At 53.2% G+C, this 28000-nt stretch overlaps 1 protein-coding gene across 2 annotated transcripts; it reads left to right on the forward strand.

Moving 5' to 3' along the window:
- Window positions 1–954: 954 nt before the first annotated feature.
- On the forward strand, window positions 955–27998 carry STARD10 (StAR related lipid transfer domain containing 10). 2 transcript variants are annotated; one of them, XM_042906971.1, is made up of 7 exons: window positions 955–1024; window positions 5203–5513; window positions 23811–23958; window positions 24568–24671; window positions 25338–25455; window positions 27276–27328; window positions 27579–27998. In XM_042906971.1, the coding sequence occupies exons 2-7, from the start codon at window positions 5307–5309 to the stop codon at window positions 27822–27824; spliced, it is 876 nt and encodes a 291-aa protein (XP_042762905.1). In that variant the 5' UTR covers window positions 955–1024; window positions 5203–5306; the 3' UTR covers window positions 27825–27998. The 2 variants fall into 2 exon arrangements, with proteins under 2 accessions (XP_042762905.1, XP_042762906.1); XM_042906972.1 differs by lacking the exon at window positions 955–1024 and adding an exon at window positions 4715–4813.
- The last annotated feature ends 2 nt before the right edge of the window (window positions 27999–28000 follow it).

Raw genomic sequence — 28000 nt, forward strand, 5'->3', positions numbered from 1 at the left:
AATGGGGCTAATGGTCCCTGCCTGATCTTCCACCTAAAGTTGAAAAAGTCAGACAAAATGAGGATGGAAGATTCTTACTCTTCGCAGAAAGGATGTGAGGGGCCACGTGTGTGCGCAAGCACACGTGTGTGCACCTGTAACAACTGTGTCCCAGGCAGGCCAGGGACTGCGACCTACAGAGGACTGCTGTGTGTACTGAGTGTGCGGAGCTTCAAGGCTTTGTGATGTGGGTGTGGCAGTGCCTCAGGTGAAAGGTTGCCAGATTTAGCAAATATTTGGGGTATACTTATACTAAAAATGATTCTTTGCTAATCTGGAAATCAAATTTCACTAGGCATCCTGTGCTTTATCTGGCAACTCTACTGTGGCACTCTAGGTGACCTGGTGTGCCCAAGCATGTGTACCTGTGTCAGGTGGGCCGGGCATGACACTGAAGTGGTGTGTGGCTGTGTTGTGACTTTGACAGGACATCAGTGTGATGGTATGTGGCTATGACGGTGTCACCAAGAGAAGCCAGGTTGTGGGTGACTCTGCCAGTATGGCTCCCCGTGACTCCCTCAGACTCTAGCTGCTCCCTCAGAGCAGGGTTTGGGCTGTTTGCTCAGTGAGGCCCAGCAGGGGTAAAGAACCGCCCTGGGCAAACACTTAGATCCGGCTCCAGATGGGACTGGGATCCAGAGCTTATTGCCACCTGCCCTCAGACTGTAAAGGACACGTCCCTCTCAAGGCCAAGCCAGCCCTGGGGGCCTCAGAGTGCTCTATCCTGGAAGGGGGGGCCTCTGGAACCACCTCTCTACTCTGCTGCTTCCTGGTGACCTCACACAGGTCACTGCCCAATCTTCTAGAACAGTGCCTCCAGGACACTGCTTTGTTACCCCAGGCAACCTGAGAATTTCTCCACCCAAACTGGCAGGCCAAGTTACCCCTGAGGAGGGAGTAGGGGGAGAAGGGGCTGGGGGGGGGGGGCTTCTCCTCATCTCCCAGAAGGGAGATCAGGGCAGCCATCCGTCTGTCTAACTAGATGGTGAGTAGGAGGGAGAACCCAGGAGCAAGTCAAGACTTGGTGGCCCCTCACCATCCAGGACACTGGGCAGGGTGGGGACCCTGGGCAGAGGCTGAATCTTAAGACAGAGAGAGAGGATGGTGACTGTGCTAATATCACCCCCAGGCTAGTGAAAGGGATGGCATACAATGGAGAGCAGGGTTAGAGCCTTGGGTTAGGAGTTGGGAGACCTACGTTCTTATTTCTGTTTTGTCCCTGCTAGCTGGGCCTTTGTTTCCCCATCTGTACAGTGAGGGGCTGGGTACAGATGACATTAGTCTGAGGACCTTCAGTTCTGATGGGGACACAGTCGGGGGAGTAGGGGAGAGTGTTAGGGACCAGGCCATGGGTGGCTCTAGGCAGGTGCCCTGACCCCTGCTCCAGTGTCTGTCTGGGGGCTGTGAGCAAAGTCTGGTGTGAATCTCCAAAAGACCACCTGCCCCCATTCCGGGAATCACAGTCCTGAGGTACTAGAGATTCCCACATGGGCTCTGACTTGCTTTGTGATTCAGGGGTATCCCTGTGCCTCTCATGGCTTCAGCTACTCTCTCTGTGAGGGGCACGTGTAAGACCTAGCACTTGCTCAGTGCCCTAGGTAATGATTCCTCACATTCCCATGACACCTCTCAGTTTGCTAAGCACCTTCTTCTCATACAAGCTGCTCCCTTCCACACCCACTCTGATTCCTGCTCTGTGATGCCCCATTCTGGGGCTCGGGACCCAGACAGGAGCCAGACCTGGGCCCTGTCCTGGGGGCCCAAAGAGATACCTTGATCCACCTCTGGTGGAGGGGCCCTATGGCTGGGCAGGGGTCTGCAAGGGGCAGAGTGGGGTCATGCCTTGCCAACCTTTAACACTGTTTAATCTTTCATGAGAATCTTAACCACCATCATATCAAGATGTTACCTTAACACTTTTTGTTGGAAACATGCCATTTGTGGACAGTGTATTCTCTCTACCTCCCCTCCCAGTTATATTTTTGGTTATTTGGGGGTGAAACTGACACACGTACAACTCTTTTCATTGCAATAATTCTCAGTAGGTATTTTTATTTTAGATGAAGAAACAGGCTCAGAGAGGATGTGTCACCTGCCCTTGGTCACACAGCTAGGAGATAGGTGTAGCTGGGATTTGAACCCAGGTTCATTTGTGCTGCCAGGTTGTGCAGGGGTGGCCAAGTCCTAGAACTCCCCCCCCCCACCAGACTCCTCCCCTAGGTCCCCTTTCCCAGCCCTCCTGGGCTCACTGTTCCACCCTTGAGCAGACAGGGTCCTTCTCTCTTGCTCAGGGGTGTTTAAAGGTATGTTTGGGAGACTGTCATAACCCCCTGAGCCAGAGACACCTAAATTTGGGGGGGGGGAGGGGAGGGAGGGGGACTTGCAAGGGCAAATTAATGATAAATAGGATGGGGAGTGATTCTGCCCATCCACTTGGCTAGCTAGCCTGGCCTGAACCCAGGACCCAAGGTTGAGCCCAGGGCATGGCTATCCAAGCAGGGGTACCAGGTCACTTACTTCTGACCCAAGACCTTCAAAAGATTCATTCTTGGTTAATTTCTGTTTAGATTTGAGTAATGGTTTGGTTTCTGCCATCTGTACCTCTCTGTCAGTCTGCCGTTACTACTGTCAACCTAGCCTTATCTCTTTTACCCTGGACTGGGTGATGGGCATGAAAGGTTTACTGCCCTTGTGCCTGCTGTCTGCTGAGATGTTATTGGAGCCCTAAGGAGGCAGGATCCACCAGGCCAGTGCTCCCATCTCTTTTCCTTATCATAGATCCCAGAGGCTACAGTTCACAGAATAGGCCCTGTGGACTCCTTTTTGGGTCTCCAACTGAGCTGTGTTGTGGGAGATAAAACACAATCTGGTTGTGGCCGTCAGCCAAAACCACTGAGGCCAGGGGAGGGGCAGTGACCTGCCTAGAGTTAGGGTGGAGACAGAGGAGGTACATAGCAGAAAGCCATAGCCCTGGCTTCATCTTGAGCCCAGAGCCAGCTCCCCTGCCACCACTCATACACATTAAAAGAATGTGGGTTAGAAGGGGTGGGGGTGAGTATCTGACTATGCCACCCACATACTGGAGATCTAAGGTGATCACACTTCATGGGGACCTGCAGCTCATTTTACAGGATTTAGTTTGCAGAACGCCCTTTGAGGTCATCTGCCATCATGGCTCCCTGCTCACCCCCACTCACTTATAAAATTGGGCCTGATTCACAAACGTATTGGAGCCCTAAGCACTGTAGGAAAAAAACACCTCTATTTGTGAACACACTGTAACAACTCCTCGTTTTTTCTCTAGCACCTTTAAGAAAAGCTCTTCCATCCCAGAGATCTAGGATGGTGAGGCTAGGAGGTTATACATTCTTATTCCTTCATTCCATAGATGGGAAACTAAGGCCCAGAGAGCATGGAGCAGCCAGAGCAGAGAAAGGAACCTGGGGTGGGAGGAGGCTGTGACCTGGATACCATTCAGGATGGCTATGTACTCACTGTGTGACACTGGGCAAGTTAGCTGTTCATCCAGGTGAGCTCACCAAGGGCCCTCCCTGCCCCTCTGTGGTCAAAGGCCAGTCACTGGAATGAGTGAATGCTCAGCCTTGGGCCATCTGCCACACTCATGCTGGCCTGGCCTCAGAGAAGTTGAACTATTTATTGGCCTCAGTTCACTGGAAGTGACTGGAGGCAAAGCTGGCACTAGGACCCAGGGGGCAGGTGGCAGTGGCCGCCTCCCAGGCTGGAAAGGGTGGCTGCAGTGCTGGTGGACCTATCTGCCCCGTGGCTTTGGAGCCCTGGCCAGCTCTGCCTGGGGAGGGTCAGGGGAGCCCCAGAACTCTGGGGCCAGGTGCTGTTGAGAGCCTAGTCTAGTCCATGGGAGGTATGTGGACAGGTGCTGGGATGCTCAGGGCAGATGGTGGTGGACAACTGCCAGAGTCCAAAGCTGGAGGGGGGCCTGGTTAAATCCCCCAGCTGGGAGTAAGACTGGAGTGGAGATTTTACCCAAGTCTGGTCAGTCTATGAACCTTGAGGCTAGTGGGCTGGATCAACTTCCTCCTGGGTTTGTGAACCTCACTGTGAACTGGGTTAGAAGTGTGTAGGCTTGGCGTGCCTCGTGGTTGGTGGGGGATGCAAGCTTTGGCATCTCTAAGTTGCTCTTGATTGTGGCGGGGGTGTGTGCCCATGTTTGGGTCTCTGGAGTGTCGTGTGGGGGCGTCTCTGGGATGTCTGGGGACAGCATGCCTGTGTGTAAGTAGGTTGTTGCAGGGGTGTATAGCTGTGAGTATGGGAGGGGGATGGAGAGAAGGGGCTCACAATTAACTTCCAGAATCCCTCTTCAAGCACCTCAGAGCCCCTCCTCTCAGAGTCCACTCTAACTCGGCCCCTTCCAGCCCCGTCCCCAACCTTAGCTTGAGGACTAGCGCTCTCCCGGCCCCGTGCCCCTCCCGGGGCGGGCGGGGGCGGGCGCTAGGACCCTGCGGGGCGGGGCGGGGCGGGGCTCCGAGCTCCGTCAGCTGTACCTCCGCAGCCTGGAAAATACCGAGCCCCGGGGAGCGGAGCCCCCGAGCCTCTGAGCCTAGCCCGGAGGGAGGGAGGAAGGGAGGGGGCGCGCGGGGCGGGGGGGGGCACGGGGCGGGGCCGGGCGGCGGGACCCACTGCTCCTCCCCCCGGAGCCCCCGCGCGGCCCCGGTCGCCCGGGCAGCCGCGGCAGCGGCGGCGGCTGAGGCGCTCGCACCCCGGGCCCTGGCGGGCCCCCGCGGAGCAGCGGGCACAGGTGAGCGTCCGGCTGGGCGGGCGCCCCACCCCGCCCCCACCACCCGCCCGGCGCGCAGCCCGCGCCGGCGCCGCTGCCGAGTTAGTTGAGCCGGTCCGGCGGGCACTGCGCGGAGCCCCGCCGGACCGTCCGTCACCTCGGGTCCTGGCCTCCCCTGGGTTCCCGAAGAGCTCTTGCGGAGCCTCCGTACCCGATACGCGGCCCCCACTCCGGCCCTAGGGAGGTCTGGGGTCGCTCCTGGGGGTGGCCCCCGTGACTGCCCTGTGCGGTTCCGCGCTCTCTAGGGGGCCAGCCTCTGCCTGTCTCGAACTCTCCATCGGCCCAGGACCCCGGACAGCCCCACCCGCGCCCCCAGCGCACTGACTCCCGTCCTCAAACCGGTCCTGCAGGTCCCAGGAAGGTGGCGTCAGCATCTGCAGCCGCGTCGACGTTGTCGGAGCCTCCGCGGAGGACCCAGGAGAGCGGGACTAGGACCAGGGCGCTGGGCCTCCCCATGGAGAAGTCCGCTGCCTCAACAGAGCCCCAAGGGCCTCGGCCAGTCCTGGGCCGCGATAGTGTCCAGGTGCCCGACGACCAGGACTTCCGCAGTTTCCGGTCAGAGTGTGAGGCCGAGGAGGGCTGGAATCTGACCTACAGCAAGGCCGGCGTGTCTGTGTGGGTGCAGGCTGTGGAGATGGATCGGACCCTGCACAAGATCAAGGTAGGATTGCTCTGCCCCACGTGCAGCCTCCACTGCGCCCTTGCTGCCTCCGACAGGGAGTCCCCTGCTCCTCTGCAGGGCCACAGACACCTGGTCGCGCACCTGGACTCAGAAGGAGTTTCCTGCCAGGGAACCAGGAGGAGGCAGAGTTTGTTGGGCAAGGGCTCCTCACACAGATGGGCCAACTGAGGCCTGGAGAGGGGGTGTGACTCACTCTGGCTCACTCAGCCTGAACCCAGGCTTCTGCATGCCCTTGCCTGCTCCTGGGAAGTGGGCTGCTGCCAGGCCTGAGAGAGTGGTCTCCTTCTGGGACTGCGCTGGCTGTGCAAGTCTTCACTGGGTCCCTGACTTGAGTCATCCCAGGTGGGGAGACTGAGCCCTTCTCTCCCTAATTCCTGGTCTGTCCTCACTCTCCGCAGTCCTGGGTGCCAGGGACCTGATTCCTTCTTGCCTGATGTGCTGCTCTTCCCTCTTCCTTCCCTGGCTGCTCCCAGAGTCTCCTGCAGGGACTTAGGGTTGTGGTTGGCAGATCCTGAAGGCAGGGACTTGGATGTCCCTGCTTTACACAGGGCCAGGCTATGGGAGGAGGGGGCCAAGGGAGGCCAGCAGATGCAGGGCAGACACAGGCACATCAGCTCCCTCAGAGCCTAAGCCCCACTCCTCAAAGTCCCATGACTTTCCTCTTTGCCTGAACCGGGCAGGCTTGAGGTTTGGGACCCAATGAGCCCACCTCCCCTTGGGGCCTAGATGGGGCAGAGGCTGGTGAAGACTCTGGTCTAGAGGCCTCGGTAGCTCCCCCAACACATCTGGTATTGCTGTGAGTGCCTCATTTTGAGGGGGGCAATTCTCCCTTAAATGGGTTCTTGGCAGTAGGTTGTGTCCTTCACTTCCCTTGCCTTTCCCTTGCCCTCCTCTTTCTGCTGCCCTCCTCCCGGATGTAGGGCAGTGTATTCCTATTGGGGGGGTAGAGGGGAAGGGCACTGGACTCTGAGGGCACTCCTGCCCAGAACCTGCTCTCAGACCTAGCTCTGGCATCTTGACTTCATACCACGGTCTAAGAAAGCTGACCTTCCCTCTCTGACCCTATGCCTTTCTGCTTTACTAAATCTTAGTCATTTACAGCTTTGTCCATCTGTCCCATGTGGCCTTCTAGCTCATGCTTTCTGCTTTCTCTTCCCCATCGCCCCCGTGACTCTCTGTCTGCATCCCAGCTATCTGATTATCTCTTTCTCTCTGGGTTTCCATGTGTGTCTCCCCATCTGGAACTCTGCCCAGGCCTGAGGGCCCTGGGCCAGAGGCTTTCTGGGGGCCTGAACTGTGTCTGAGGCTGAGGAGCAGGGAAGCACAGGGCAGCTGGTGTGTCCCAGCTTGGTGCTCTCTGAGGGCAGGGACAGATCCTATCCCTCTTTGCATCCCTAGCATCCAACACAGATAGAGCAAGGATGTTGTTTGAATGAAGGATGGAAAGAAGGAAGGAACAGACTGAATGAAAGATGAGCAAGGTTGTTGTGAGAACAAGGTTGTTTTCCTGTGATCTGGGAAAGGCTTAAGGCTCTCCAGAAGGGGAAGGTCTGAACTAAGTCCAGTACTCCCACCCTCTGTGTCAATAGGGCGGAGCTGCCTCCTCCAACTGGCTTGGTTAATGAATAAACCCAGCCCAGTCCATGACTGGAGTTGACGGGTCTTGGGGCCAGACTGCCACAATAGACCCCTTGTGGCCAGATCAGTCTTGTCAAGTGGACTTCCTTGGGAGAGGAGGGGACTTGGAAAAACTGGGTGTTGTGGTCCCTAGCTGGGACCTGGATCCTCCTTTCCCTCTCAGACTGAGCAGAGGTGCCAGAAGACCTTTTGCAATCCCTGTTTCATACTCCCTCCTCACTGGGGTGTAAGTGAGGACACTGAGGCTCAGAGAAGGGCAGAGGCCAGTCTAGGGTCACATAGCCAAGTCCTAGAAGGGCCAGGCTTGGAACCCAGATTTCCAGTCTCCCAGCCTTTCTCTCTCTGTTCTCCCCACAATGGAGATAGAGTTGGGGACAGGAGGCAAACAGAGCTGGAGCCTAGGATGGAGGCTGGGACCTTGGCTATGGGCATCCTGAGCGGCCAGCCCCCTGACTCCCCATCCCCTCAGCCCAGCCAAGTGGAGCTCTGGGAGATGGGCAGGAGTCTCTGAGCATCCCATCCCCAAGGTTCCAGGATTCCCAGGTTCCATGCAGGAAATCTCATTTCTGATAGGAGTCAAGCATCTTTTCCATCTTCAAATTTACCCTCAGGCCAGTCCTGGGCAGTAGTAGGCTTGTCTTCATGCTACAAAGAAACTGAAGCCAAGAGTCACTTGCTTAAGATCACAGAGCAGCTGAGGCAGGCATAGGACCCAAGCCAGCCTGACTCCAGAGCACCTGCCCCCCCTGCTTGGGCTCACATTTTTAGTCAACGTTATGGCATTTGACCCCATCAGTAACTCTTTGAAGTACATGGTGTTCTCATAATCCCATTCCTGTTTGATAAATGAGACAGCTGAGGCCCAGAAAGGGGAAGTGACTTGCCAAGGTCACACAGCAGGTCTGAAGCCAGAGTCCCCAAGGATGATTGGGTCACTCCAGGGGGCTGGGACTCAACCACCGGTGTTTGTTTAGCTTTTGACCCCTTACCCCATCCTGCCCCAGCCTGTCTGTGGGCCTGCCCCTTGAGCTGGGAAAGCCAGCCTGCACTCTGGACATGCCCTGTTCTCGTGATCCTCAGGTGGGGGTGGGGGTAGGGTTCCATCTATTGGTCTACCTTATTGATTTTCTCCTCATCTCCCTTCCCCTAGACTTATCCTCTCCCTGTCCCTGTGTCCAGAGGTCCCCGAAAGCCACTGTAGCTCTGGTCCCAGCATTTGGAGCAAAGACAAACGGGAGAGGTTGTTGGAGGTCATCTCTACCCTTTTCCTCCCTCCTGGCCTCCAACATGGCCTGGCCTGACCTCAGGTCTACACTGTGCTTTGGGCACTGGAGAGGAGGAAGACACTGCCTTCTGAGAGGTCCGGCCTTGTTCCAGAGGCAGATGTTGAACACAGATCCTGGGTCCAAGGCAGAGGGCAGATTGGAACCAAACCTAGGTCTCTCAATGCCCAGGCCAATGTCTGAGTGTATGAGAAATGCAAAACTAAGGAGTCTGCCAGTCATTTAAGCAGGGCCAGCTTAAGTCCATTCCTGGCTGTGGTATCCTCTTCTGTGGATTACCATCGGTATGTCCCCTTTTCTGGGCTATTTCTCCATTTCTGCCTTGGGACTTTCCTGGCTCTAAGGGCCTCTGAACTAATGGGACTCAAGGGCCCATGGGAGAGAAATGAGGAATGAGGGGAAGGAAGCAGGAGGTGACATGGCCTGCCAAGCCCTGCCCTTGATGCTCATGTGCTCAGACTCTCCAGTGTTGCAGCCTGCCTAACCTTGTGCTTGGCTAGCCATGTGAGAGGCAGAGGAGATCTGGTCCTGTCTTCAGAAGTTTCCAGACCCTGGTAAAGAGAGGAAGGACAGTTCCAGGTGACTTCTGCCTACTACACGGGGCAGATGTTCACAGGCAGACCACAGAGGCAGGAGTGGGCCTAGTGAGCAGGGTCCTTGAGGGGCTTGGTGGGAGGTCTCTTGAGGGACTGTGGCTGAGAACCTGAGGTTCCTCTTGCTACAGGAAGCTGAGCAGTAGGGACCTGTCTTCTCTGACTTCCTTTCTTATGGCTCCTCCCCTTCTGCTTTGGAGAAAGCTCCTCGGCCCCTCCCTTCCCTATCTCACTGTCCACCTGCTCCCATAAGGCACCCTCACCCCACCCCCTCCATACTCTCAAGTCTGTTCCCTCTAAGTGCCTCAGGTCAGAGGTGGCTGGAAACTTTAGGGGAAGTCTTTCTGGGCTAGGCTGAGTCTCTGGAGGAGAGAGCACGTTGTCCAGAGTCACGGCCACATGGCCTTGGGCAGGTTGCTGCCACCACCTAGGCTTTAGCTTCTTCATCTGTTGAGTAGTGCTGCCCTGCCTGTCTTTGGGCACTTCATTCATTCATTTACTCATTGAGTGAACATTCACTGATAGCCTCTCTGCCTGGCCCTATGCTGAAGGTTAGGGACAGAGAAGAGGATCAAGCCCAAGCGCTGCTCTCAAGGAGCTCCTTTATGCATGTGATGGACATGGACAGACACTTGTCACAGAAGCTATGGAGACCCAGAGGGGGCCTCTGAACCAGCTTGGGGGCCAGGAAAGGTTTCCTGGAATGCTCAGGTGATCCTTTGGAATTGGGTGGCGAATGAGATGGACAAGTTTGATTGCATTGGGAGCCTTCCATATAGAGGAGCAAGCTGTGCAAAGCCCAGAGGTGGGAAATAGAGTAGTACATTAGGAGACTGGCAGGTGGTTTAGTATGGAGTTGGAGATGATTAGAGAGCTGGACCAAGGCCCTAGAACATGGGTCCTGGAGGTCCTGGGATCCCAGGCTGGGGCGGGGGGGAGGGGGCGTTCGATAAAGCAGGTAGGAAGTGGAGGAGGAGGAAGAGGAAGGGGAGGATACTGTATTTGTCTGGATAGAGGTGCTGAGTCCTGTGTGAAAGCAGGGGCTGTGGGGAATGGAGCAAGGGATTGCATCCAGAGAGATTTAGGAGGGATAATGGATGGGACATGGTGGTTATAGCATAACCCTTTGCAATGTGCAAACTGTATTTTGCAGGCTGGGGTGTAAGACTGTGGATATGCAGCCCCTTTGATGCCTGCCTTGGTGGGTGAGGAACCTTGTGAGTTTGAGCAGAGTGGGGGTAGGTGCCTCCAGTCAGTGTCCCCCTGGGGCCAGAAGAGCCCTTAGTCCCCAGGCTGGCTCTGTGCCTCCACACCCGGCTCCCCAGGCTCTGGCTTTTAAACTTTAACGAGCCCCAGCTCAGTTTCCAGCCCAGAGTCTTTAAAGTTTCAGGAGATGAGAGGAAGGAGGGAGTCCTGGAGATGGATGGGTTTTCTTTCTTCCTCTGCATCTCCACGCCTGGCTGGGCCACCTGGAACCAGGGCTGTGGGTGCTATGACTCCAGAATCTGGGACCTTGGCTGGGCCACTCCAGCTGGTTCCTGAGGGGCTAGGGGCCACAGGCCTGGCAACCAGGTTGCCACCATGATAGATAAGATAGAAACCTTATTCCAGCCCTGATCCTTTACCTTGGCCTCTGACCTAGGCAGATGAGCATGTGCCAACAACAGGTGGGAGGAAAGCTGTTCAGAGCAGGTATTAGGCTTGAGGTGTCCCTGTTCTTCTTGGTGCCTCACTTTATCCCCTCTGGCATGCTTGCGCTGGGCTCTGCGCTTTGGGGCCCTTGAACCTTCAGAAACACAGACAGTGAATGAAAGAAAGTGGCAGGCCCAGGACTTAGTGGTGGATCCCATGCCAAATATAGGTTCCTCTCACCTGTCATTAGAGAGCCTGGGGCGGGTGACACAGGGCCACTGGAGCTATTCTCTAGGGCTTTAACCTAACATTTGCCTCCCTGCCTCTCATCCGAGGCTCCCTGAAGGCAGATACTAGCTACTTCTGATATCTCTAGAATCTTTATGTACTGGGGCAGGTGAGAAATGCCTGCACATGTACACTGTCCCCCGCAGCACACACACATGGGAAGTAGGGGGATGAGTACTGTGGTCCTGGGCCATTTAATCTCATCCTTGGGTTTCATGCCACAACTTGCATCTGCTCCTAGTTGCTGAGATCCCCTCTACTATCTCCTGGCACCTGCCCCCCGGGCCCCCCTCCCCATCTCTGGTTCCTTCCAGGTTGCCTGGGACCTGATTCTGGACCAAAAAAGTGATAAAAGTCTAAGGCAGAGGCTTGACAGAGAGGATGGAGTTCCCTTGTGTGTCTCTGACATTCATTCATTCAACACATTTTTATTGAGCACATACTATATGCCAAGTATTGTGTTATATCCAGGAATTTAGTGGCAACTCAGACAGATCAGACTCAGCTGTTATGAGGCTTACATCCTAAGGAGGAGACAAGAAGAATAGAAGCAAACAGATCATTAAATAAGATACCAGATGGTGGTTATGGTGGTGTTATGAAGACAGGATGGTATGATAGGGGTTGTCTGGCCTTCTATGTGTGGATCTTCTGTTTGTGGAGCTGGATTGTGGGTGACTGTGTGTGTGATAGGGTCCTCAGTTGGGTGGACTGTGAGCCTCTTCACATCTGCCCAGGTGACATCCCTGGGGCAGAAACCTGACTGGGCTCAGTAAATCATATTGAATGTACGTATGTGTGTGTATGTGTGTGCATGTGTCTGAGGTGGTGTGTATGTGCCTCTGAGTGTGGGACTGTGTGTTTCTGTGTCTGGTGTTACTGTGTGTGTGAGTCACACCCCCTCACTGCAGCAGAGTTGTCTCTGATCCAATTATGTCTCCTCAGCTGTCTCCTGGAAGCTCTAGCCCCAGGCTCAGTGCTGGTTCTGCCACAGCTTTCCCCTCCCGACCTCCATCCAGCCTCCTGACCCAGCCTCTGGGCCTACCTCTGGGTCTCAGGGTCTCCTCTTAGGGTGTGTTCTCTGTCCCCATCTCTGATGGTTACTGCTTCTGCCCTTATGTCTCTACTCGTCCCCTTTCCTATCCCATTTTTTTTCTGTATCAGTTTTTTGTTCATTCAACAAACCTCTTCTCATACCTCCCACCCACTCTGTCAGCCGCCATGCCAGTGCTGGAGACACTGGGCCCTGCTCCTGAAGCCTAGTGGGGAGACTGACAAAGATGGGGACAACCTTCCAAGAGAACTCAGGCAGAGGGAGGCCAGTGGCTGGCAGCGTGGGGGGTGTCTGGGTGGGGCCTTGGGAGCCCAGCAGGAGCCAGGTGGCAAGCTGAGCAATTCTCACTGAATCCCTCAGTGGGGTAGGCTCCCAGAGGCAGGAGTGCAGACTGAGAGTGAGAAGGAGTGGAGGCGGAACCAGAGTGAGGAGGACATCTTGGAGTTGGGATCTGGCCTGAAGGCAGAGAGAGAAAGATAGCAGGGACTTTCAAGCTGGGCAGTGCCATCATCAGCTCTGGGTTTTAGAAAGCTCCCTAGCTGCTGGGGAAGCACTGGCTTGGGAGCCAGGAGACCAGAGACAAGGATGCTGCTTCAGTGGTCCAAGCAAGAATGAGGAAGCCTGCCTCAGGTTGGTGAAGAGGAGCTGTTGGAAGGTCATGGCTGAGTGCAATCCCAGGAATGAGAGGGAGGGATGAGTCCAGAGCCATGCCTAGGTTCTAGGCACTGGAGGGGAGCACAGGGCAGTGGGCACTGGGGTGGATAACACGACAGTACTGGACATGGTGAGTGAGAGCCTGTGGGCCGTCCAGGGGGTGATGCCCAGGAGGCTGTCAAAGACGCTGTCTGGAGCTTACTAGAGAGAGTGCTTTGGGGGCATTGGGCTGTCTCTGGAGCCCTGGGAGGTGTTTATCCAGTTTGTGTTTGTCTTGATGTCTGTGTGCCAGCCCTGGCCATTGTCTCGTGTCTTGTGTCACTAGTCTCCCCCATCCCTTCCTTTTCTTCCAGGCCCACCCACTCTCTGCCTCTCTCCTCTCCTCCCTCTTCTGTCTGGCTCTCCCACCTCCTCCAGGGCTGGAGTGGCAGGAGCTCCAGACCAGGAGGTCAGCTTCTGAGATGTCAGAGCAGGATGGTTCTCACTGCTGCGCAGCTGGGGCCTGCTGGTCTAGAGTCTGAGGGGTGCAGTATGGGTCCAGGGAAGCTGTTGGAGACTCGGGGGAAGGACAGAGGAAGGAGGAAGAGCAGGTATGAGTCACTCAGCGCTGGATGGAGAGCATAGCAAAGAGCCTGGGTTAGTCTGCCTGAGCAGACTTAGGAGCCCTGTCTAGGGGAGGGATGGCAGCACCTGCACTCTCCATAGTCTCAAGGGGACCCCAATTTTGGGGAGAAGATGGTTTGGAGGTATTTGGTGCCAGATTCCTTTCCTTTTAGAATAGAGGGCCATAGGGCTTGTGTGGTCATAGTACAGGTGGGGATACTGAGCTAGAAGATGGGGGAAAGAGCCCCTGCTCTGGGCTCACACCACACATGCTCTCTGTGTCCTTCCAGCTCCCCTCACTCCAGACAGAGCCAGCCCCAACGGACCCAGCCCCTCGCATGGATCCTCAGGGACAGGCCTCACCTGGCCAGGTGCTCGCTCACCTGGAATTCCTTGGGTCCTCCACAGAGCAGAACCTGGTTCTCAGGGAATAGCCTTGGTGAACTGTGGGTCACACTGGGTTCTGTGTTGGTTCCTCTCTTCACTTTTTTGAGCTACCATTTACAAATGGGCATAATCTTCCCTCCTCCCAGGTAATTGAGAGGATGGAATTAAATGAATTTGTGAAGCTCTTAGCACACCATTAACTTTTGCTGAATGGATGAATGAATGAACAGCCTGAGGTTCTCTAGGGACAGCTCCATTTCCTCCCGCCTCCTTCCATGTTCACTCAGGTTACCCAGTGGAACTACCTGAGCCCTCCTCTTCCTCCAGCCCCCAGGCTCATGCCAGCACCTCTGCCCAGAACTCCTTCACCTCCTTTTCATCTGAGTGCATCTGCTCTTCCGTTTATCCTTTAGGACTCCACTTAGGTGCTCCTCCTTGTAGCTGCATCTTGGCCTCCTGCATCCTCTTCCCTGCCCTGCACACCCACAGTTGTCATTGCCTGTGCAGCTTTGGGGGGGGGGTCCCCCTCTGGTTCCACTCCTAGCATGGTCAGATGATGCGGAGCCTTTCTAAGGTAACTCAGCATTAACATGGGCAGCCTCAGGCCCCATCTCAGCTCAGCCCAGACTTCCAGATCCAGGGAACAAGGACCTCCAGGTTCTGGACAACACTCTCAACTCGGGGAAAAAAGTATGGTTTCTATGTCTTGTATAAACTGTGTTGTACCAAGAATCCAAAAAGGAAAAATAAATCACCAGAGCCTCAATTCCTGAGTAAAACTTTTTCCTTGATTCCTTTCAACTCTCACACAAGAGTGTACATAATTTATACATACTTTAGACCTTGGCACAGGTACAAGTTTGTATCTTCTTCTTTCATTTAACATTGCATCTGTAAAAGTTTCTTGTATTGCTACCGAATTATTAATTCTACATTTCCGGCAGCTGCTCCATGCAGGCCTGTTCTGGGTTCTAAAGGTTCAGAGCCTGCCCTTCCCTGGGTGGGTGGTGGGGAGCCATGCGCAGTTCTCAGTAGCTGAGCAGCAATCATCCAGGTGATGTGTCTTAACCCAACCAGACCCAGCTGTTGGTGATGTTCCAGGTTCTCAATATATTTTGCTAATTATAAATGCAATAATATAGTCATAAATATTGTAGCAAGTTTCTTTGGTGTTTTTTTCTGAGTATAAATTTCTGGTCCTGGAGTTCCAGGAATTGAGTTGAGAGACATTTTTATGACCTAAAAAATATTTGCCAATGGGGGAGCCTGGGTGGCCCAAGTCGGCTAAGTGTCTGACTCTTGATTTTGGCTCAGGTCATGATCTCATAGTTCACAACATTAACCCCCACATTAGGCTCTGTGCTGACAGCGCAGAGCCTGCTTGGGGTTCTCTCTCTCTCTCTCTCTCTCTCTCTCTCTCTCTCTCCCTCTCCCCTGCTCATGCTCATGTGCTCTCTCTCTTTCCCTCTCAAAATAAATAAATAAACTTAAAAAAAATTTGCCAAATAGTTTTTCAGAATAGTGGAACCAATTTTTGGTGTCACTAACTGTGTAACAGTCTTAGCATGTCCTCACAAGCAGTAAATATTTTGTATATTTTAGCTAATTTACTAAAATATAAATTCACACCTCAGTACCATTTAAATTTACTTTTCTTTAACTATCAGAACTATTAAGGATCTTTCAGCAAGTCCCAGAATCTTCCCTGAACTTGTCTCTGACACCTCCTACCCCTACACTGCATTTTATGTAAGGATGATGGCAGAAGGAGTAAGCCTCAAGTGCCATGGAGATTTTTACAAGTCTAGGAGGTTTTCACCAAGATTCTTCCTTCTGAAGTCCACAGAAGCTCTAAGGACCACTGGCCATGGCCCCTGCCCTCTAAAAGTCAGAGAAGCCTACACAGGCACAACCTCTTTTCTGTCTCACCTGTCCATCCTTCCCTTCAGAAATATGTCTTTATTAAACCATGCCAGATACAGGGGATGCCAAGATGAATAAGGGGGCCACAGCACTGTGGGCCAATCAGTGCATTGCAATGCATGCTGATAGAGGGAGGCCCTGGGGGCGGAGGAGACAAGAAGTAGGCCCCAGGTCATCCTAAAAGATTTAAGGACAGGAAGGGCTTTCTGGACAGGGAACAGCCAGACTGAAGTTTGTTCAAAAACAAAATAGGGAAGGAGCCAGAGAAGGAAAGTTCTCAGAAAGCAGAACTGATGAGACCTCTCTCCTCCTGCATCCCATTCCCCACTTTCTCTCCAACCCCTTGTGTCAGTGCCCTTGAGCTATTCTTGAGATTTGGGGGGGACATGGAGGAAGGTCTTAGAGGTCTGCATTCTGGGAGCTCCAGAAACCCAGAGGCAAGGGCAGGTGCTTTATCAACTTGGCTTAATGCTGGCTTCTTGAGGCCTTTGGGAGAGACATTGGGGGCCCCTGGGAGGGGTCCCTTCAGAACAGGAGGCAGAGGCGCTGCTGAAGCTGAGCCTCTCACCTGCTATATGCCCCAGGCCAGGCTGCATCTCTCAGCACCAGGGCTGACATGGAGCTGGCAGTGCCTGGTTGTGTGGGCTGTGATGGTGGAGCAGATACATTTTTGTAGGGCCCTGGTGGAAGAGGGTTGCCCATTTGCTCCCTGTCCATCCACACTGTGGAGGGATCTGGGCATTTTGTTTTTTTAAACTTTGTTCCCTGGCCCTGTATATCCTGCCCTTTGGGGATTAGCGAGAAGGTGCTCCTGTAGGCAGGGCCTGAGAAGTCCTGGGGCGGGGGTGGGGGGGGGGTGGGGGTGGGGAGGGGTGGTGGCACTGGGGCTTGGGGCTGGAGGAAGAGCAGCTGCTGTTGGGGCTTTCTGTACAAGCCTCACTTAATCCTCACAGCTCCGTTCTGAGGGGAGGATTATCTTTGTTTGACAGATGAAGATACTGAGACTCAGAGCTGAAGTCCTTTGCCCAGGCCAAGGCCAGGAAAGCAGGATGTAGCTGGGCAGAGGCCTGTCTGCCCTAGGCAGCCTGGAACTGCTATGTAAACATGAGCCTGTGTGTGGCCTGGCTGGGTCTGGTGGGGCAATGCAGTGGCTGAAAGATTCTCAGGGGTCTTCCAGGTGCAGAGCACCTGGGTGGAGTTTTGGGAAAGTACAGCTCTGTCTTTGAGCCCAGTGCAGTCTGAGGGTGGAGTCAGGAACTCTGCTCTGAGGAAGAATGTCTGAGCTTCGCTTTCCTGGTGAGCAAGCCCTCCGAATCCGATGAGCTCTGCATAATAACCGTCAATTAACTAAGACAGTCTCCAGTTGCCAGCATGTTGTTTGAGCTGGGCCAGTCCTGCCCCTTGATGAAGGTAGCAGAAAGCCTTAACAATCTGGGGTCAGACACACCCAGGCGATAGTTCTCTGCTTTACCACTCTTAGCCTTCAGGCCTTGGTCAATCCTTGTAATGCTCTGGGCCTCAGTTTTTGCATCTGTAAAATGGGAATAATGATACCCATTGGGGTGTTGGGAGGATAAGAGACAGTATTTGTACAGGATACAGCTTGGTGTTGCAGACAACTGGCAGAGGCGGTTTGACCTACATGTCAGCTCCTATGGGGTCCATGGGCCAAGTGTTGTTGTCTCCTCTGTGATGATGACTTAGGCAGTGATTTGGAGCCATTGGTACATGGTAATGGTTATTCAGGTTGTGCTTATCATTCAAGGGTGTGATTGATTTGATAGTGAGTACCCCACCCCTAGTCAGGAATGCTTCCTTTGATTTGAATATGGTTCTGTTGGGAAAAGATGATTTGCATAACAGTTATTCCTTTTACGACACTGTCTATTAAAATGCAGCATGGTGAGTAGTCAGCACAGCCTGTGGGATGTTTCAGAGCCCACACGAACCCCTTACCTTCTCTGGGCCTCACTCTCCCCAGTGGTAACTGAAGAGTGTGGAGGAAGAGTAATCTCCTGGGTCCCTAGGACTGTGGGATAATCCGTGTGTTGCACGTATCCCATGGGCAAGGATACTGGAGACCTGGGGTGAGGGCCAAACTTGGATCCACCTGTCTGTCAGTTTGCAGGTTACTGACCTGGCCTTTGGCCCTCAAGGCCATACCACAGCCCTGTGGAGGTGACCTTACTTCTTGTCCCCTGTCTCGGCTCAGCAATCTCCCTGGGTCCTGGGAGATACTGGAGCCCTTCTCCCCACCATTTCCCTCCCTCTGTGGAGATCCCTCCTTCTCTAAAGCTGAGCACTGGGAAGGCCTCCAGAGAAGCACAGGGCAAGGGTGGGAGAGAAGAGAGGGGCACAATGAGACACAGCTTGGGCACTGGATCCTGCTTGGTGCTTAATTATTTATTTATTTATTTAAAATGTTTATTTATTTATTTTTGAGAAATAGAGAGAGAGAGAGAGCGTGCACAAGTGGGGGAGGGGCAGAGAGAGAGGGAGACACAGAATCTGAAGCAGGCTCCAGGCTCTGAGCTGTCAGAGCAGAACCCAATGCAGGGCCCCAGCCTACGAACCACGAGATCATGACCTGAGCTGGTTGGAAGCCTAACCAGCTGAACCACCCAGGTGCCCCTGTACTTATTTTTTTTAAGTCTCCAGGTATTTGTACTCACCAGTCCCTCTGCTGAAATGTCCTCTCTCCCCTTGCAGCACTTCTGCCCCTTTTCCTTTTAGGCTCTGTTGCCTTCTGCTCCCACAGTTACTGTGCCCCTCTCCCCCACCCCTACTCATTCTCTGCTGGGATTCTGTGTCCTTGTCTCTCATGCTACCCACTTGTTGGGGCCTCTGGCTCATCTCCAAGTTCCTCCTGCCCAGTTGCAGTGTCCTGGTATATAGCAGACTCTAGAAAGAAAGTGGTGGATAGATAAATGGATGGACCAATAGGCAGGCCCCAGGATGAGGCCAGAGAAGCATAAAGGGCACAAAATGCAAATGTGACCTGGTCCTATCCTGTGGAAGGGTGAATGGCTGCTCATGGAAGCCGGCTGAAGTCCTAACAGCTACTATTTTTTGAGTATTTACTATGTGCCAGGTATATTGCATACATGATCTCCTTTAATTGAATCACAACATCCCCATGAGATAAGTACTCTTATTATCCTTGTTTTTCATGTGAAGAAACTAAGACTCAGGAGCTTGTGCCCAAGGGGAAGGAACTGGAATGGGAACCTGGGATTGCCAGGCTCAAAACCTGCAAGAGTCTTCCCTGGTGGCCCTCTTCACTTGTCCAGTCCCTTTTGACCATGGCTCCGTAGGACTAAGTGTGCTGAGGGTTGAGGGTGTGCAGGTCCCAGGGCTTCTGAGCAATTCCAGTTTTCTACCTCCCGGGGCTGGAGAGAGTGGAATGTGGGAAATATGGTCTGTAGTTTCTCTGGTGTCACTTGCTCCCTCTGGGCCACAGTTTTCTCAGCTGCAAGTCAGCTTCCCCGCTGTAACCAGGCTTTGAGGGTTTTGCAGCTCAGCATGGCTCCTTGACTGAGCAACCCAGAGCAAACCCCCTTCAGTTCTGGCTTGCAGGGGCAGCTCCCAGATGTCCAGATGAAGTGACTGACTTGCCCAGGGCCCAATGGCTGTGGGATCCGGTCACAGGCCTGCCCCCCAGGTGCTCTCCAGTGACTCACCGCTACCCCCACCATCCCTCTGAAGCCTCTTAGAATTACACCTCGCAAATGTGGCAGCTGCCACAGTGGGCAGGAACAATGCCCTATGTAATCTACCCCTCTTGGCACAGGCCCCTAGCTCCTGGGGGCTGTGGAAAGAGCATGGCTGGGAGCCAGACGGGATGAGGACGCCCACGGTCACTCTCCACTCTGCTCTCTGGACCAGCCACCCAGCCTGCCTGTTTTGTCACCTGCAGTACCACCGCCCCAGCCAGGGTTTCTTGCCCCGCCAGCAGAGCGCCACTGCCGGCCTTCCTGCCCAAGAGCCTGCCACCAGCCTGGGAAACCTTTAAAGTTCCCCTGTTTTGAAGATGAAATGTTATCGCTTCTCAGCCTTTTGGCTAAGATCAAGTGTAAAGATGAAATGTTATGCAAAGTTTACACTCAACTGCCAGGTCTGTCTTGGGTCTGTCTCGTGGCCATGCAAGCCCCGCCTACTTCCCGCTGTCTCAGAGGGAGGCCTTTGGTCCTGAAGCCACAACAGCCCTGAGCGGTGTCTGGGCAGTGTGGGCCTCTCAGGGTGCACCCAACCCCCAGCCGTGAGTGCACCTGGGTCCTTGTGCACGCTGAGCCTGACCAGAGGGAAGAGGCAGTCCCAGGTAGGGTTCTAGCCCAAGAGCATAATTCTGTCGTCACTGCCCCTCCACACACTCACTGCCCAGGATAACACCTCTGAGGACTTGTAAAGCCAAGTCAGCTTGGCTATAGAGAAGTTCTCATTTCCTCAGAAGCCGCACGTGAGTGGTCCTTGATGGTTGAGAGTACAGGAAAATCTGGTTTTGAATCCCTGCTCTGCTGCTTTCTTGCTGTCTGATTCAGACAGGTTGCTTAATCTCCTGGGCCCTAGTCTTCTATGCACAGCACAGGAGTAATGCCAGCTCATAATTTGGGGTGAAGAGTGAGCTTGCATAGAATGTCTGCTGCAGCGTCCAGACCTCCACACAGCTGCTCAGTACAGGTCGTCCGGCTGCTGCTGCTGCTGCCAGTTTGACCTCTGCCACCTTCCCCCATGCCTTTCTCACCATCCCAGCCCTTCCCTCACTCTGTTCACTCACTCACTCACTCACTCACTCGTTCCTTCACACGTGTCATTAGTCTCCTTAGGTGTGATGGGAGTTCCTGGGTACTTCCTTGACTTTCACAACCCTGACACTCAGCAGGGGAGACTTTTGTAAAAGTCCCTTATTTGGGGTTTGTCTGATTTTTCTAATGATTGGATTTCGGTTATGCATCTTTGGCAGAAATGTCACCTAAGTGGTGCCTGTATTCTCTTCGTTGCATTCTATCAGGCAACACCCAGTTGTAACTTGTCTCATTACTAATAATGTTTACTGTGATCACTTGACTCAGGAGGGGTCTGCCATGCTTCTCTACAATGAAGTTACTCATTTTCCCTTTGTAATTAAGTATTTTATGGGAAGTAATACCCTATTCCTCATCAAACATTCCATTTATGTATTCATACCTGTATGTACTTTGGCTTCCTATTTACTTCAGTGGAATATAATCTTTTAAAAAATTTTTCTTTTAATTTAAAGCTTTTTATTTTTGAGAGAGAGACAGAGGGTAATTGGGGGGAGGGGCAGAGAGAGAGGGAGACACAGAATCCAAAGCAGGCTCCAGGCTCTGAGCTGTCAGCACAGAGCCCATCGTGGGGCTTGAACTCACGAACAGCAAGATCGTGACCTGAGCTGAAGTCGGACGCTTAACCAACTGAGCCACTCAGGAGCCTCGATATAATCTGTTATTATACTATTTTATTTTTTCATTCTATTTTGTATGTTAGAGAGAGAGAGCGTGCATGTGCAAGCAGGGGAGAGGGGCAGAAGGAGACAGAGAGAATCTTAAACAGCCTCCATGTTTAGCACAGAGCCTGATGCAGGGCTTGATCCCACGACTCCAGGATCATGATGTGAGCCAAAATCTGAGTGGGACACTCAATTGACTAAGCCACTCAGGTGCCCTGATTATCACTATTTTGATACTCGGGTTGTCCTAGCTTTAGCCTGTGGTAGGTGGCCAGTTCTCCTAGTTTGTCTGGGATGGAGGGTTTTCCTAGGATGTGGGATTTTCGATGCTAAAACTGGCAAAGCCTTGGGCAGACCCTGACAAGTCACTCACCCAGTCAGTGGGAGCCCTTCATCTGGCTCCTGTATCTGCTTGGCAAGGTCCCTATCATTCTGTGAGTATGTCCTTACTTTCTGGCACAATAAGATGTTCCAGGCTCATCTTATCTCACCCAGCCCCAGAATCCTGCATTTCTCTAGGAAGACCTGGAACCAGGACCTTTTGAGTATTAGTGGAGAAGAGGTGCCTGCCTCCATTCTGCGGAGCTGACCTCCTCCTTTGTGCCCTCACTGGGCAGTTTAGGGCCCCTCTCCATTTTCAGGTTGGTCTCCTCCCTCAACTAGAAGCCTCTCAAGGACAGGTCTCAGATTCACCTCTGATTGTTCTGTGCTCTGCACAGGACTAGAATTGGGGCTGTTAGTCAAATGACTGGATCTAGAGTCATAACCTTCCTCATGGATCAGAAAAGCAGAGAGGGAAGGTGATTTGTTCAGACTCACACAGTGAGTTTTTGCAGGCTAGAGTCTGTCCTCAAACTTTGATTTTGTCTGTCTTGTCTTTTCTTTTTGCAGTTTTATATCTTTATTTGAAAATCAGCAATTAGTTCTCATCCACATTAATTGTCTGTAGATTTTTGAAAGTGATGTGGGTACGCAGGTAACTAAGGCATAGAGCTTGTTTGAATCTTCATCCTTGTTAGTTTCCTGGACAACTGCACACAGATATAGTATGGAACATTCCTTATTCCTTTGCCCCGAACAGCTTTGTTGAGCCTGGTGTCAGTGAGCTTCTGGAGTTCCCATCGCCATGGCAAATTTCTGTATCTCTCTGGGGGCCCAAAGGGCACACTTCTTGAGACCCACTCCTTAGATGCGCCTGTGAATGTTGATGGTGTGTGTTCCCTGGTGACTACCTCACTGATGGCAAACGGCCCTTCCTCTCATCATGCTTCTTTACAGGAGCCATTCTGCTGGGCCCTGGTTGAGATGACTGGAAAAATGTGAATATGCTCTGAGTGTTAGATGTGCTGAAAATTTACTGCAACAAAATGGTAGAGATTGTTGCCTGAAGGTTACAAAATGGAATGCACAGAATAATCTCATTCGGGGGAAATATGCACAGAAAAGGCTTGGGAAGAACAATCACCAAAGTGTTAACAGTGGCAATCTCTAAATGATGAGAATATGATGGTTTTCTTTTTGCTGTCTGTATGTCTAACTTTCTAAAACATATAGTACTGTTTCTACAATAAGGAAATGATTTAAGTAGAAAGATCTCCCAGAGATACTGAGAGGTACACTCACCACATGCCAGGTACTATCCTTTTTTTTTTTTTTTTTCCTTCTCTCCCTACACCCACCCCCCATCCCCGCCCTTCTTTCTCCAGCCACCAGTGGAGGTGTTACCTTTATTTCTGCCAGGTACTATCCTAAGTGCTTTACATACATGACCACATTTTGCTCTCACAGAAATACTCGGAGGTATCAGCCCAATTTTAGAATTAAGAAAACCAAAGTTTGCTTTCTATGTGTTTCCCGTGGCACTGTCTGAATGCCCAGGTCTGGGAGACCTTTTTAAACTACATAAGAAAACTTGTCCAGTTGCTGAGGGGACCTTGAGCCTAGGCTTTGAGCTTTTGGGTGAAAACAATCACCGAATAAGGACGTGAACTAAGTTTCACCTTGCTGAGTGCAAACCTAGCAAAACCTAGTTCTGTTTTTACTTGCTTCCCAGACATATGATCTGGGTTAAATCCCAGCTCTGCTGCTTACTAGCTGGGTGACCCTAGTCAAGTTACTTAACCTCTCTCAGCCTCAAGTTCCTCTTTGCATTTCTTGTCTGGCAGAGTTGTTTTGAAGGTTAAATAAAAAAGGGGATCCTTGGCTCTTCTCTCCCCTAGACGGAAAGTTCTTTGAGGACAGAGCTAAAAACTGTAAGAAATCCAAAGATATTTGTTGGATGAAGGAAAAAAAAAAAAGGTAAATTGTATGGTCAGGTGGTGAGTACCATGGATGAAAGAAAGCATCCATTTAGGTATTTGTTTGTTTAAGCCTTCATTTCATTTAGCATGTAACCATACCAGATTCTCCGCTGAGTCAGCCATGAGCCTCCACCCATGAAGATCAGTGGTCTGGGAGGGCATAGATACAGAGACTTAGTGTATGGGAGTCCAGAAGGTCTGGCCTGGCCATTCAAGAAGGCTTCCTGGAAAAGGAGACTGGGATGGAACGGGAGGTTTGGTGGGAGCTGAGATGGGGGAGATGGTCTCTGGATACAGGGGCTGTCTCTCTCCTCGCACGGGTGGCTTCTGGGAGGGCTGGACAGGTAAGCTCTTCTTCATGTTCTTTCTCCCCTTCTTGCCTGTCTGCCCTTTGGTCTCCTGGCCGGGGCTTTTAGCCCTGTGTGACTCTAACAACCCATGTGTCTGTCTGCAGTGCCGGATGGAGTGCCGCGATGTGCCAGCTGAGACACTCTATGACGTCCTACACGACATTGAATATCGAAAGAAGTGGGACAGCAACGTCATTGAGACTTTCGACATTGCCCGCTTAACAGTCAATGCTGACGTGGGCTATTACTCTTGTGAGCAGGCGCAAGAACACTGATCCTAGCCTCCCTGCTTCCATCCAGGCCTCCAGCCCAGCTTCCTTCTCCCACCTTTCCTCCTTGTGATCACTCCCATGGCCAGGCTGCTCAGAGACCTGAGTGCTAAGCTGTAGGGCTGCCCTCCCTGACATTTCTGTCCACTCCTAGACTCTTGGGCACACACACGTACACTCACAAACACATATGCACTCCCATGTTCATGTATACACACTCCACACACATGCACACAGAGTCATGTACACACTCCATGACCACATGCCACATATTCACAGTCACACATTTTCTGATACACACACTCACAATAATATATTCACATTCACATATACAAACAGGCCCGGCCAGCAAGGTAAGGGCCGTGTGAGGTTGTGAGCAGGAATGGCTGGTGACAAGAAGGGAGAGGGTTCTGTCTCTTTCCTAGTGTCAGCTCTGGGATTGTGGTCTGGTGGGTGGGTGGGGGGGTGTATCTGTTTGGATCGGGGGGACTGGCGATTAACTAGGCATCCCTGTGTCCCTGGCTTCTGCTATGCCCTCCCTTGCAGGCAGGCAGACCAGAGGTCTTGCTGAACTGTCCCTTGCCCTCCACAGGGAGGTGTCCAAAGCCCCTGAAGAACCGTGATGTCATCACCCTCCGCTCCTGGCTCCCCATGGGCACTGATTACATCATTATGAATTACTCAGTCAAACATCCTGTGAGTCTACCTGCCTTCCCTGCTGGGTGGGCAGGGGAAGGTCCCAGGTACGGCTGGGCCAGCAAGCCTGGCCCAGGAAGAGGCTTCTGGCTACTACCATGACTTTCATGTGACTTTAGTCTGGGCACGAAGCTCTCTGGCCCTCAGTTTCCTTACTATATAGTGAGAATAATGGCTCTTGTCTCCCTGCTCAGCTCTCAGGCAGATGAGAAGAGGGTGATGTGAGCCATCACTGTGGGCAAGTGGGATGGGCTGGCTCAGAAAGGGGGTGCAAGTAGTAAGAGGCAGGGCCTCTTACTTCCCTGAGGCTGGGCCACCTTGATCTCCACAGCAGGCAAGACAGGCAGGTACAGCTGGCCTGGGCAAAGAAGAGTGCATGTGTGAATGCCCATGTATGTGCTCATGACCCCTGACTCCAGACTGAGGGCTTTCCTGAGGGGAACAGGGAAACCTTGAGAGGCAACAGTGACCTAGACTGAGTCCTCTCTTTCTGCCTATACCAACATCAGGCCTGTTCTGGAGTGGATGCCAGGGGATGTGAACTAACTGACTCTGTGTGTGTGTGTGTGTGTGTGTGTGTGTGTGTGTGTGTGTGTGTATGTACTCATAAAGACACTTCTTTTGTCCCAACCCTCAGTCTCACCTCCCTTTGCCTTCCATCCCCAGAAATACCCACCTCGGAAAGACTTGGTCCGAGCTGTGTCCATCCAGACGGGCTACCTCATCCAGAGCACGGGGCCCAAGAGCTGCGTCATCACCTACCTGGCCCAGGTGGACCCCAAAGGTGAGGGCTTGGCCCTGGCAGCTTATCATGGGATCCTTTCCTATACCACAGGAGATGTGGCCTGATCTACTAGGGATCAAAAAGAGCCTGTGTTAGGAGCTGTTTTGTATTTTGGGGCATCTCCATCCAAAATATCATTTGAACCAAGATTTGAGACTTTATACTGGTTTGAAAAGCAAAGGCCAAAGTGGTAGCCATTGCTCCATGACAAAGCTTGGAGCTCTTTTCCTGGGCTCCCACACCTCCATGCTCTGACTGGCTTCCTGCTTACTGTCTGCTTTCACTCCATCTGTCTTGCTAGCTCCCATCCTCTGCCCATCCCAGAGGCCCTGAGTTTTCCAGGCTTCAGTTCTCCTCCCTTGGGAAGGTTCAGCTACTCCCAAGGCTTCTGTGGCCAGCTGACATGTCTCTCTCTGCTGGGAACCAGATCCCTGTGGCCATTGGCCTCCTGGACTCATCCCTTAAGATGTCTTCTGGGACCTGAGACTCACTGGGTCCAAAGCTGAACTATGAACTATCTCCCCTCCTAGTTTTCCCCTTCTCCTAAACCTCCCCCTAGTCACCCATACCAAGAACCTGGCGGTTGACTGGGATGCCCTCTGCTCAGCTCCCAGGTCTGGCCACCAATTCTTATTGATTGTACCTTCTAAATAGCTCCTGAATCTGTCATTTCTCTCCATAGTCAACGACCTTCTCTGTCCATACAGCTACAGAGGGATTTTTCCCAAACATGCATTTCCTCATGATTCTCTTCTGATTCAAATTCTTCTGTGACTTTCTGTTGCCCTCAGAGTGAAGTCTAAGCCCCCTCCCCACATTTCCCAGTCCTTCCTCACACCTTACACCGTCCCACCTCCCTGTCTAGGCAGCTTTTTCCCTCATCCTAGAAACATCTCTCCTCCCTTATGCATGCCCCCAGGACTGCCTCACATGTCACCTCCTCTGTCCCTGATGCCCAGAGTTACCACTGGCTCCATGCTCTCAGGCCCATTCCCCTCTAGCAGAGCATTTGGTACACTGTCACGTCTCAGACAGTGAGTTGCTCTTTGGGTCCCTGGGGCTGGCCCAGAGTAAGTGTCATGGAGTGGATGTGGAGTGTGAGTGAATGGGTGAATGTCTAGAGGACGGGTAATCCCTGAACATCTTTGCCCGGGTGTGCCCCAACCCCACCAAGCACCCAGTGATGTAGGCCCAGGGCTCCCTAGCACCTCACTGACTGAGTGTGCTGGGTGTCAGAGGCAAGAGCAGACATTTGGGAATGAGACAGGGTGGATGGTTGGGCTACCAGCTATGGATTCCAGGCGAGCCCAGGATGGGGAGCTTAGCCAAGAGGTCTGTGTAGCAGCTAGGCTGCCTGGGGTAGGGGGCTTGGGAGGACAGGTAGAAGGCGGGGTAGAGCATCAGGGCCATTCACAGGTTGGGTATGAGAAGGAATGTCAGTGGAGGGGAGGTGACAGGCAGGAGTTTGGTGGGTCAGGATTTCAACCCACTTGTAGCCTGTGGTCACTTAGGACCCTGTGGTTTTCTTCCATGCTCTGGGGCTTAGCAGAGGGACAGGAGGGGTATAGCAGGTGGGTTTGGGGGAGGGGATACGACAGAATTGAGCCTGGGGACCTTGGTCTGAGACAGAAAGAGAGAGTGAGGATGATGAAGTCTTACAGGACTTGCCTCACAGCCTCCTCCCCTCCCATGGAGAAGAGGGTAGCCTCCTTGGAAGCCCCAGGCTGGAAGGAGTAGGTTGATATGTATGTTTGGAGGGAGCTGGGTCCCTGAGGCTGCTTCTTCCCTTCTCTCCTCATTACTCTTCCCTGCTCTCATAGGCTCCTTACCCAAGTGGGTAGTGAATAAATCTTCTCAGTTCCTGGCTCCCAAGGTGAGTGGCCTTGGGACTTTGGGGTATGTAAGCAGCGGGAGAGGGTTCCAGCTGAGGGGGTGGGTCAGGGATGGAGACTGGGAGTCAGGGGTGGCGGAGTCAGGGCTGAGGGGCAGATTTATGAAATGGGCTAGAGTCAGGGTCCCGGGAGCTGGGGACTGAACCACTGGAGGGCGCAGGCCGGGAAGTGGCGAAGACTCAGTCCCACGCCGTGTCCACCCCTGACTCGGATGTGTGGCGGCCCCCCCAGGCCATGAAGAAGATGTACAAGGCGTGCGTCAAGTACCCAGAGTGGAAGCAGAAACATCAGCCGCACTTCAAGCCGTGGCTACACCCGGAGCAGAGCCCGTTGCCGAGCCTGGCGCTGTCGGAGCTCTCCGTGCAGCACGCGGACTCGCTGGAGAACATCGATGAGAGCGCGGTGACGGAGAGCCGGGAGGAGCGCACCGGCGGCGCGGGCGGCGAGGGCAGCGACGACGACACCTCGCTCACCTGATTGCGGCACCACCGCAGGGACCTAGACAAGATGGAGTGGGGTCAGCGGTGGCGGATCCTCCCGCGCTTTCTCCCCTCCCCCACCGCCTGCGCCTCCTAGGGACGCTGGGCTGGGGCCCAGATTGGCGCTGCGGCCCCACTGGACACAGCCCCAATAAACGATCCCACAGCCTCAGC

The sequence above is a fragment of the Panthera leo genome, chromosome D1 (genome assembly GCF_018350215.1).
Source record: "Panthera leo isolate Ple1 chromosome D1, P.leo_Ple1_pat1.1, whole genome shotgun sequence".
In the NCBI taxonomy this organism is placed as follows: Eukaryota; Metazoa; Chordata; class Mammalia; order Carnivora; family Felidae; genus Panthera; species Panthera leo.